Genomic DNA, 12,425 nt, shown 5'->3' on the forward strand with positions numbered 1-12,425 from the left:
CAGTTATTGATCAGTATTTCCCTCCAGTAGATCACATACCAGTTATTGATCAGTTCTCACCCCAGTAGATCATATACCAGTTACTGATCAGTATTTTCCCCCAGTAGATCTCTTACCAGTTATTGATCAGTTCTCACCCCCAGTAGATCATATACCAATTACTGATCAGCTCTTGCCCCCCCCCCCCCCCAGTAAATCATATATCAGTTATTGTTCAGTTCTCGTCCCCAGTAGATCATATACCAGTTACTGATCAGCTCTCACCCCCAGTAGATCACAAATGTTATTGATCATCTCTTACCCCCAGTAGATCCCATACCATATAAGTACCTGTAGTAATAATAATACCAGTTATTGATCAGCTCTCGCCCCAGTAGATCATATAAGTTATTGATCAGTATCTTACCTGGCTGGCATTGGCCGGAGTGTTGGGGGTCCCTCCCCGGAGCACAGTGATGTGGAGGGTGAGGAGTAGTAGTCCCAGGAGTAGTAGTAGCTCGGCAGCCAGCCTCACCATCCTCTTGATCCGCCCGGCTTTCAGTGCCCGCTCACTCGGGCCAGCTGCACCCCCACTCTCTGGGTCCAGGGGGTCCGGCCGGGTGGAGGAGCCGGAGGAGCCACCGCCACCACCGCAGCACTTCGGAGCCACCGCGGGACAGGAAGGAACAAAGCCCGAGGGAAAGCTGCCTGGGAGGGGGCGAGCGGGGGTCTCCCCAAGCCGGGGGTGGAGGCGGATCAGCGGCGGGCAGGACTTCCCTCAGCCAGCCGAGATCTGGGGTGAACATGGGCCGCTCCGTGCACCCCAAACTGCCCCCGAAACCACCGCCCCCCTCCTCCTCCCCGCGTGCACAGGTGAGAGGTGTGCACTACCCCGCTCCACCAGATCGTACAGGAGGGCGCTGTGCCGGCACCGGAGATCCGCCACTCGCGGGCTCCGGGGGGGTTATTGTCCGCCCGTCCACATGGGGGGATTCCCGGGACAGCGATCCCCTCCTCACCGGACTGTAATGTGTGTTCTGTACATTGTATCCATTCCGAGCTACGCTCTGCGCCCACTACTCCTCCGTACAGCCCGACCGATGGGCTTTATAGTGCGGGGCTTGTTGTTGGTGTGTTACCCCTCCCCCTGTCATTACCATCTCCTCCCACCCCCGGGCCCCCCTCTCCTCCCCTCACCCGCTGTACACACAGGAGAGCCCTGCATACAGCTGCATGGAGTGTGCTCGGGTCATCATCCATCCTCCCCCTCTCTGGAAATGGGACGAGGCTCAGACCCCCCGACCTCTCCTGGGGGGGGGGGGGGCAGATTACCCTGGATCAGGAGGGATCTGATTGGGGAAACAGCTGACATTGGATCAGGAGAAGATCTGATTGGGGGGGGGGGGGCTGGATCAGGAGAGAATCTGGGGGGACTCTGGTTCAGGAGGGATCTGATTGGAAGATCAGGAGGGGATATAATTGGGGGGACAGATGGCCCTGGATCAGGAGAGAATCTGATTGGGGGACCCTGGTTCTGGAGGGATCTGATAAAGGGGGGAAGCTGACCCTGGATAAGGAGGGATCTGATTGGAGGATCAGGAGGGATCTGATTTGAGGATCAAGAAGGGATCTAATTGCGGGACAGATGACCCTGGATCAGGAGAGAATCTGATTGGGGGACCCTGGTTCTGGAGGGGATCTAAGGGGGACCCTGGTTCAGGGGAGAAACTGATTGGGGACCCTGGTTCAGGAAGGATCTGATGGGGGGGGGGGGGAAGCTGACCCTGGATCAGGAGGGATCTGATTTGAGAAACAAGAGGGGATATAATTGCGGGACAGATGACCCTGGATCAGGAGAGAATCTGATTGGGGGACCCTGGTTCTGGAGGGGATCTAAGGGGGACCCTAGTTCAGGAGGGATCTGATTGGGGGGGAAGCTGACCCTGGATCAGGAGGGATCTGATTGGGGGGACAGCTGACCCTGGATCAGGAAGGATCTGATTGGAGGATCAGCAGGGATCTGATTGGGAGGACAGCTGACCCTGGATCAGGAGGGGATCTGATTGGGGGGCTGAATCAGGAGACAATCTGGGGGGACCCTGGATCAGGAGGGATCTGATTGGAAGATCAGGAGGGGATATAATTGGGGGGGCAGGTGACCCTGGATCAGGAGAGAATCTGATTGGGGAACACTGGTTCAGGAGGGATCTGATTGGAAAATCAGGAGGGATCTGATTGGGAAGACAGCTAACCCTGGATGAGGAGGGGATCTGATTTGGGGGGTCCTGGATCAGGAGAGAATCTGGGGGGACCCTGGTTCAGGAGGGATCTAATTGGAAGATCAGGAGGGGATCTAATTGGGGGGGGGCAGATGACCCTGGATCAGGAGAGAATCTGATTGGGGGACCCTGGTTCAGGAGGGTATCTGGGGGGACCCTGGTTCAGGAGGGATCTGATGGGGGGGGGGGCAACTGACCCTGGATCAGGAAGGATCTGATTGGGGGATCTGATTGCAGGATTGGGAGGGATTTGATTGGAGGATCAGGAGCGATCTGATTGGGGGGGCAGCTGACCCTGGATCAGGAGGGATCTGATTGGAGGATCAGGAGGGATCTGATTGGGAGACAGCTGACCCTGGATCAGGAGGGAATCTGAGGGGACCCTGGTTCAGGAGGGATCCGATTGGGGGGACAGCTGACCCTGGATCAGGAGGGATCTGATTGGAGGATCAGGAGGGCATCTAACTGGGGGGACAGATGACTCTGGATCAGGAGATAATCTGATTGGGGGACCCTGATTCAGGAGGAGAACTGGGGGGACCCTGGATCCGGAGGTACCTGTTTGGGGGGCACAGCTGACCCTGGATCAGGAGGGATCTGATTGGAGGATCGGGAGGGATCTGATTGGAGGATCAGGAGGGGATCTGATTGCAGGATCAGGAGAGATCTGATTGGGGGACAGCTGACCCTGGATCAGCAGGGGATCTGATTTGGGGGGCCTGGATCAGGAGGGCATCTGGGGGGACCCTGGTTCAGGAGGGATCTGTTTGGAGGATTAGGAGGGGATCTAATTGGGGGGACAGGTGACCCTGGATCAGGAGAGAATCTGATTGGGGGACCCTGGTTCAGGAGGGGATCTGGGGGGACCCTGGTTCAGGAGGGATCTGATGGGGGGGGCAACTGACCCTGGATCAGGAGGGATCTGATTTGAGGATCAGCAGGGAATCTAATTGGGCTGACAGGTGACCCTGGATCAGGAGAGAATCTGATTGGGGGACCTGGTTCGGGAGGGGATCTGGGGGGGACCCTGGTTCGGGAGGGGATCTGGGGGGGACCCTGGTTCAGGAGGGATCTGATGGGGGGATAACTGACCCTGGATCAGGAGGGATCTGATTTGAGGATCAGCAGGAGATCTGATTGGGGGGGACAGATGACCCTGAATCAGGAGAGAATCTGATTGGGGAACCTGGTTCAGGAGGCATCTGATTGGGGGACAGCTGACCCTGGATCAGGAGGGGATATGATTGAGTGGATATATATAGGCAGCACAGTGGCTAAATGGTTAGCACTTCTGCCTGGCAGTACTAGGGTTGTTGGTTCAAATCCAAACCATAGCACCACCTGCCTGAAGTTTGCATGTTCTCCCTGTGCCTGTGTGGGTTTCCTCCAGGTACTCTGGTTTCCTCTCACGCTCCAAAGACATGCTAGTAGGTTAATTGGCTCCAGTCTAAATTGTCCCTAGTATGTGTATGTATGAATGTGAGTTAGGGACCTTAGAATGTGCACCCCTTGAGGGTTAGGGACTGATGTGAATGTACAATATATATGTGTAAAGTGCTGCGTAAATTGACGGCGCTATATACAGTCATGGCCGAAATTGTTGGCACCCTTGATATTTTTCCTGAAAATCAAGTATTTCACACAAAAAAGGTATTGCATTAACACATGTTTTGCTATACACATGTTTATTCCTTTGTATGTATTGGAACAAATATAAAACAGAGGCAGAAAAGCAAATATGACATAATGTCACACAAAACCCCAAAAATGGGCTGGACAAAAGTATTGGCACCCTTAACTTAATATTTGGTTGCACACCCTTTGGAAAACATAACTGAAATCAGTCGCTTCCTATAACCATCAATAAGCTTCTGACACCTCTCACCCGGAATTTTGGACCACTCTTCCTTTGCAAACAGCTCCAGGTCTCTCTTATTGGAAGGACACCTTTTCCCAACAGCAATTTTAAGATCTCTCCACAGGTGTTCAATGGGATTTTAGATCTGGGCTCATTGCTGGCCACTTCAGAACTCTCCAGCGCTTCTTTGCCATCCATTTCTGAGTGCTTTTTGACGTATGTTTGGGGTCATTGTCCTGCTGGAAGACCCAGGATCTTGGACGCAAACCCAGCTTTCTGACACTGGGCCCTACAGTGCGACCCAAAATCCTTTGGTAATCCTCAGATTTCATGATGCCTTGCACACAGTCAAGGCACCCAGTGCCAGAGGCAGCAAAACAACCCCAAAACATCATTGAACCTCCACCATATTTTACCGTAGGTACTGTGTTTTGTTCTTTGTAGGCCTCATTCCGTTTTCGGTAAACAGTAGAATGATGTGCTTTACCGAAAAGCTCTATCTTGGTCTCATCTGTCCACAAGACGTTTTCCCAGAAGGCTTTTGGCTTACTCAAGTACATTTTGGCAAACTGTAGTCTTGCTTTTTTATGTCTCTGTGTCAGCAGTGGGGTCCTCCTGGGTCTCCTGCCATAGCGTTTCATTTCATTTAAATGTCGACGGATAGTTCGCGCTGACACTGATGCTCCCTGAGCCTGCAGGACAGCTTGAATGTCTTTGGAACATGTTTGGGGCTGCTTATCCACCATCCGGACTATTCTGCGTTGCAATCTTTCATCAATTTTCCTCATCCGTCCACGACCAGGGAGATTAGCTACAGTGCCATGGGTTGCAAACTTCTTGATAATGTTGCGCACTGTGGACAAAGGCAAATCTAGTTCTCTGGAGATGGACTTGTAACCTTGAGATTGTTGATATTTTGCCACAATTTTGGTTCTCAGGTCCTCAGACAGTTCTCGTCTCCTCTTTCTGTTGTCCATGCTTAGTGTGGCACAGACAGACACACAATGCAAAGGTTAAGTGAACGTCTCTCCTTTTTATCTGCTTTCAGGTGTGATTTCTATATTGCCCACACCTGTTACTTGCCCCAGGTGAGTTTACAGGAGCATCACATGCTTGTAACATTCTTATTTATCCGCAGTTGTGAAAGGGTGCCAATACTTTTGTCCAGCCCATTTTTGGAGGTTTGTGTGACATTATGTCGAATTTGCTTTCTTTCCTCCCTTTTTTTGTTTTGTCCCAATACACACAAAGGGAATAAACATGTGTATAGCAAAACATGTGTTAATGCAATACGTTTCGTGAGAAATACATGATTTCCTGGAGAAATATCAAGGGTGCCAACAATTTCGGCCATGACTGTAAGTACCTGAAATAAATATATATATATCAAATAAATAAGAGAAGTCCATTCAAAGTCCAATGAACAACTAGATTCCCAAGTGCTAACACAGCCAACAGTACATTTGTATCAACCAATCACAACCTTTCCTGTATGATCTTTCAGCTTCATCCACACTCGTGGTGTCTCCCAATGTTAACAACACACGCCACTCGAGGACACTGAACCATGTACATTGCCATTGTATAGGAGTGCTCACCGCCAGGAGACAGACACTAGAGGGGCCATATTTAGTGTAGTAGTTTTATTTTAAAATTGCTTGAAAATTACTTAAGCACAATAATAATTTCATCCAGATGCCAAAGTAGTAAAAACCAACCACAGTGCACCTACAAAGATGGCTGCCAGTTTCGGTATCGCGTAGTTCTGTACCATGTAAACGCACACTAGACATTAGACAGTGAAAGTCACAGATTAGTTCATTGGATTTTGAATGTACTTCTCTAATTTATTTGTTATATAAATGTATTGCTCACTTTATTTTTATCACAGTTTTTGCTGTCACCTGTTGATATTTATTCATTTATATGACATAGTATCACTTTGAGATTATACTCACTTTCAGGCACTGAACTTTTATTTTTTACAGATTGTTTTTGGGGTTTGTATACTTACCCACTGCTGTCTGATTTTTACATCTTTAGTGCTGATTTAATACATTTAATCTGCACTCTTTTAAAAAAAATATGATACTAAAAATATTTTACGACTGTGGCGTTGTCACAGTCTAGACACCAGACCTCAAATGAAATAAAAAAAAACAAAATAAAATGTTCTGTCCCCTTAAATGACAATCAATAAAGATATTAAGTAGTAAACAGTGTTTTGTGGCCAACGTGCATACATTAGATTCAAAATAATAATAAAAAATAGCAAAATAAACCAAGTGTACAACATAAAAAGTCCAAACAATCAGGAATTATCTTCAGAGCAAATAAATATCAGCCAGGTGCACAGAAGAAAGTGTCTCAAAACCACTCCACCAAGAGTTAACACAAACTCATTACCACATGATATGATCTCGGAACAGAGATCAAACAGCGCCTTGCTGCTCTGCAGCCTAATAGCCTAATGCCGTGGCAATTCAGCAATGGTTCCTGAATATACACTCAGAAGGAGAGATAATTACAGAGGGGGACTCTCATAGCGTAGTATATTAAAACTGCTTCAATTTATTTGAACAAATACACTTACAGAGAGACATAGAGCAATTGCATCTCAAAACAGATAGCCATCGCTGGCTCTCTGACTGGCATGCGTGATGACGTCACATGTTCTGCTCTGTCTGACGCGTTTCCCTTTAATGAGTATCTTCAGGGATTGGAGACATATTTAAGTATGGAATAACAGAAAAGGATGTTGATTCTTTTCATTTATTTTATTTCTGGACCTGGACAGACTTAAAGGGTATCTCCACTTTTGTGGTAAACAATATGGCAAATAAAAAAAAGTATAACGTATAAAATTGTGACACAAGTCATATTGTAATATAATATTATTAGAAAGTCCTTTCCTTTTCAATCTGCAGGATTGTAATTTCTGTAAAATGCAATATGGCCGCCTGGAGGCTTTCCATACACAGATGGTGTATAGAGCAAGGTTCATGTCACCAGCACACCTGGAAACTCCATAAACTGGTCCAAAGTTTTATTGAACAATCTCATCTCAGCAATATACTATGCATGTGCATGGAAAGCAATGATTTGGAACCCCACAAGACCCCTTCATCAAGCATGTGACTCATGTCCCATGCCTGATGAAGGAGTCTTGTGTGGCTCTGAAAGTTTGCTACCCTTTGCTAAGACGTGATTGTTCAATAAAACTTTGGACCTGATTATGGCGTTCTCGGGTGTGCTGCTGACATGTTCCTTGCTCTGACTTGTTCCAGTTTTTACATTTGCTACAGCACCCACCTTCTTTGCAGCCACTCTCAGGAATGCGTTTGTTGGGAATATTGCTCTAGATTTAACAGATAGTATACAGAACACCCCCAGAAATGTCATTTACTGCTTGTGTGATTGGCTTACAGATTTTCCCAGAAGTCTGCAGTGCAATACAAGTCAGGTTTTGGGCATCCTTGCATCCTTTGCAACAAAAATGTCAGTTTTGATGAGATGTTTCCAAGGGGTTAAGCACATCTTAGGGGATGCAGACCCTGATACTTTCCTCATTAGAACCCTGCAAGTGCAGCAGCTAATTAATAATGAAAGTCACTCCCATTTACGTTTACCCTGCACATGGACACAAACAGCTTTTTTATCAGAGAAACAAAAGGTAGAAATCTTCAATAAAGTGTGTTAAAATTCTAGCAAGGTAAATAGATCACCCAGAGGGGAAGGTTTTCTTTTTCAACAAAAGTGGAGTTACTCTTTAACCCCTTGGTGCCGGCGCATCCAGGCCCTTTAAGGGTTTCAGAAGCTGGGAGGCGGGGGTTTAGGGACATGTGACCGCCATGATTCACCGTCATGGCGGTCACATGATTGGGAAAGGTCCTGATTGAAAGAGGAGATCGGGACCTGTCCGTGAGTACCGGACATATGTGCTGGGAGCGCGCAGCGCACGCGCTTTCAGCACATATGCTTTTATTAATCGCACGCAAATGTGCGGCCACTCGGCTTCAAGGCCCAGATGCCGGAAGGCTGCACATTTGCGTGTGGCCAGCACCAAAGTGTAAGTTCACCTTTTCAGAAAAAAAGGAAATCTGGCTGGTTGAACTTCAAAAAACTAACTTAAAGTGGAACTTCACCGAAAAGGTAAAGTTCCACTTTTCCGCTTTCTTTCCCCTACCACCCCCAACCACCACCATTTTTGGACACATTTATTATTTTTGGGGGAGCAGGTTACTGGTCCCCTCCCCTCCATTTCTCTTTGCCTACAGCCTTCTGGGAACAATTGACACATGCGCAGTGGGAAGCTGGCTGTGAAGCCGCAGGGAGTCACAGTCTTCTTCCCTTAGTAAACATGCTGGCATTGGGATCCAAAGACCAGCGAAGAATCAACTCAGCTGAGAACAGTGGTGAATCCCTGGACAGGTAAGTATCGTTTTAAGAAAAGTCAGCAGTTACCGTATTTTTTTTACAAATACAAATTTTACAAACCTTAATTCCAAATGTGTTTTACCTGGTTGCATGACATCTTTCTAGTCCAGTATTGGTGGCTCTTACTGCTGCTGGGCTTCACTTGACCTGGAAGATGTCCATATGTGGACATTGGAGCAGAGAGTCCATTGAGGACAGCACTAGAGAGGAGATGAGTATAAAAATCTACAAATGCTGGACTAAATATTTATTAAAGACTTGTATAAGCTGGAGTTGGGCTTTAATAGTTCAGACAGATATAAGAAGACCTCTTGGCGTGGGATTAATGTTATTGTATTGTTCAATGTGCTTAATAAAAATGTATTGAAACGAAAAAAAAAAACAATTATTGCATTAATATGTTCTTTAAGGCCGTATTCAAAATTTGCATGTCAGAACATGTTAAAACGCATGTGTCAATGTTGTAGACAGAACCTGCACTCCAGCATGTTTTTGAAAATACCTTTTACCATTTTTTGTCTGTTTTAAAGGATAAGTTCATCTTTTATAACATTTTACACGCATATTCAGGGTGTAACATGTAAAATGTTACGATCGGACCGGTCCCTGCAAACCCCTGCCGATCCCCGTTGTGACAGCTAGCGAGTTACAGTCTCCTCCCTGCTAGCAGTCACAATTTCAAAAAAACTCACTCACTCATTCATAGTATAATGTGAATAGGAAAATTACAGGTCCTGGAAGCCTTTGCGGCTGTCGGCTTGTATTTTTCAATGAACTACCACAGTCCTGTCAGTATGTATCTGCTGATGATGTGGCTGCATGCAGCTGGCGATGCTGTACACCAATATCCTCTGAGTCTGTCCAGTGTCCGATCATATCCCCCTCAGCCCTGCGATCCCCCTGCCCTCCCCATGGCTGGGACTCCCAATGAAAGATGGTAGGGAGTGATGTGATGCCTGCTGATGCCCACCTCTCGTTCCTGATTGGTTGGCACTGTGAGGGGTTGTGGGCAGCTGAGGGGTGACCACTCCAGCCCACCTTTAGCCTCTACAGTTGTGGGGAGCATGTGTGAGGCAGAGAGGAAGCTGCGGAAGGGCGGACTTCGACACTCCCGTCTGTTGGGGAACCGGCATCAACCCACTTGACTGTAAGGGTGTCTCTGGTTTTTTTGGGGGGGGGAGCAGCAGGTAAGGGTTGTCTCATTTAGCTGTGATGAAGGAGTGAATCTGTTTTTTTGGGGGGTGGATAATGGTTCCCCTCCCACCCAAAAACAAACACAAGAGACTCACTACTCCATCATAGCCAAACAAGATAACCCTGACCCGCTTCTCCCCTTCCCTCCTGTACTACGCCCGCAGTCTCTGACCCTCTCCTGTACTACTTCTGCAGTATCTGACCCTCTCCTGTACTACGCTCGCAGTCTCTGACCCTCTCCTGTACTATGCCTGCAGTCTCTGACCCTCTCCTGTACTACTTCTGCAGTATCTGACCCACTCCTGTACTACGCCCGCAGTCTCTGACTCTCTCCTGTACTACTCCCGCAGTCTCTGACCTTCTCCTGTACTACTCCTTCAGTCTCTGACCAACTCCTGTACTACTCCCGCAGTCTATGACCCTTCCTTGTACTACACCTGTAGTCTGACCCTTTCCTGTACTACGCTTGCAGTCCCCGACCAACTCCTGTACTATGCCTGCAGTCCCTGACCAACTCCTGTACTATGCTTGCAGTCCCTGACCAACTCCTGTACTATGCCTGCAGTCCCTGACCAACTCCTGTACTATGCCTGCAGTCTCAGACCAACTCCTGTACTATGCCTGCAGTCCCTGACCAACTCCTGTACTATGCCTGCAGTCCCTGACCAACTCCTGTACTATGCTTGCAGTCCCTGACCAACTCCTGTACTATGCTTGCAGTCCCTGACCAACTCCTGTACTATGCCTGCAGTCTCAGACCAACTCCTGTACTATGCCTGCAGTCTCAGACCAACTCCTGTATTATGCCTGCAGTCTCAGACCATAGTCCTGTACTAACTGCAGTAACCTCTAGAAACCAATCAGTGAGCGGTAATGATGTGCTGTAACATAGTACATATCTTCCTGAAAACATCACAGCACCTTGTTTCAGTACTCCTCTCAGGAACCCTCAGCCTTGACACACACAGTGGTCTGGCTCTGAGAGGAGTTATGCAAATATCAAAATGCCTTGATGGAAGGAGTGGCCTGGAGGAGTGGGTGTTCCTAGGCAGATTGTACAGTATATGCATAATAACAGGGATAAGCCTTCAGTGTATGGGAAGCCTGTGAACAATTTTATTTCATAAACAAACTTTGCTTATGTGCAGACTTGTCAATGATCTGTGAAAAATGTCTGTTCCAGTAAATCTGTAAAGTGAAAACAAAAGTTGTTCCTAATTAACCCCTCATTAGCTCACTACTCTTTTTTCCACTTGTTAAATTTTCAAGATTTTTCAGTATTGTTTTTACCATTTATTGTATATGGAAACTTCTTTTATTTCGGAACATCCATTTTTTTTTCTAGGGTCACATTTAAAAAAAAAGACACAAAATTCAAAGAAAACCCTTTGATTTATTTGCATATGTATTAATATATATGACCATGCTTTGTATCAGAAACAAGACAACTCACAAAAGAGGCAGGCTCTCCTTTTGCAGTTTTGTAAATGTTATTTTTTTACCAGCTCCTATATTCGTTATAACTAAAGCAGGCCTGTTAAAGTGATTGTAAACTTCTAACATGAAAAATGAACAAAGCACATCCATCTGTAGTGTAGATGAAGAAGTGGCGATTGGCTGTAGCTGTGGTCAGGAGATGTTGGCTACCCATCGTTAGTAGGGACTGAGAGCTGTTGGGGTCTTTCCAGAGCCTGGACTAACGGAATGACGGTAGCTGACAGAGGGTCACAGAGGTGCAGAACTAATTACACTCCCATGCAGGGGCAGACTCACCATTTGGAAACTCGGGCAGTGCCCGAAGGCCCGGGGTCAGTAGGGGGCCCCATGAGATGCCCCTGGTACCTTTTTCATAGGCTTTTTTGAGTTTGGGCAAGGACACAGGGGCCCCATGATCCCCTATTGCCCGGAGGCCCCATGAGTTGTCAGTCCGCCCCTGCTCCCGTGATCCAAATGACAAGTAGGACCATACTTCTCCTTTATTGTATGTCCACTAACACCTAACAACAGTGTAAACAGGCCCCAACTGTGGCTTTGGGTCCAACTGTTAATGCTCCTCTCACAGGACTCAAGATCCTTCATTTTCTGTGGTCACTTTGATCTCTAAATGTAATTTACTCAATCTGTGTCAGTTTGTGATTCTGGGAAGGCTAAAGATATACAAATTAGTTGAACTAAACAAAGCAACTAGAATATTTGCTGCTAATGATCTATGATTGCTGGGGTGGATCTATTGTTTCTGGGGTAGTATTTTGTTGTGGTGGGTCCATTGTTGCTGGGGGGGGGGGTCTGTTGTTGTGTGGGGCTTTCTTATTGCTGGCTGTAGGGGATCTACTGTATTTTATTTTTTCTCTTCTTATCATTAACACATTACATACAAATTACTTAGCACCACAATATGATACTTCATTCTGCAAAAGGGGCAACACCGGGAGGTGGGTAGGGGGTGGGACCAAGGAACAGTGCTTGGAGGTGGGTGGGGACAGAGACAAGGGGTGACTCAAAAGGCGAGGAGTTCCTCCACCTATTCTCTTTGAAAAAAAGCCCTGTTTATATGATCTATTTACCAACAATTACAGCAACCATGGACTCTCATTTCTTTTTGGCCTCGTTTTCTTTTCCATATTTTTTGGCTTGCGCTACAATTTGGCACCCATTGGGGAAAGCCTTGTTGTGTGAGA

At 47.1% G+C, this 12,425-nt stretch overlaps 1 protein-coding gene across 1 annotated transcript in view; it reads right to left on the reverse strand.

Moving 5' to 3' along the window:
• Positions 1 to 1,106, reverse strand: part of ISM1 (isthmin 1) — an 81,476-nt gene extending 80,370 nt beyond the window's left edge. The window contains exon 1 of the mRNA XM_089690789.1: positions 407 to 1,106. Coding sequence (XP_089546915.1) covers positions 407 to 517 — 111 coding nt within the window. The 5' untranslated portion in view covers positions 518 to 1,106. The remainder of the gene's footprint in view (positions 1 to 406) is intronic.
• Between the last annotated feature and the right edge of the window lie 11,319 nt (positions 1,107 to 12,425).

This window comes from Staurois parvus, unplaced genomic scaffold, assembly GCF_062004578.1.
Source record: "Staurois parvus isolate SC_StPar_1 unplaced genomic scaffold, SC_StPar_1.0 ptg000543l, whole genome shotgun sequence".
In the NCBI taxonomy this organism is placed as follows: domain Eukaryota; kingdom Metazoa; phylum Chordata; class Amphibia; order Anura; family Ranidae; genus Staurois; species Staurois parvus.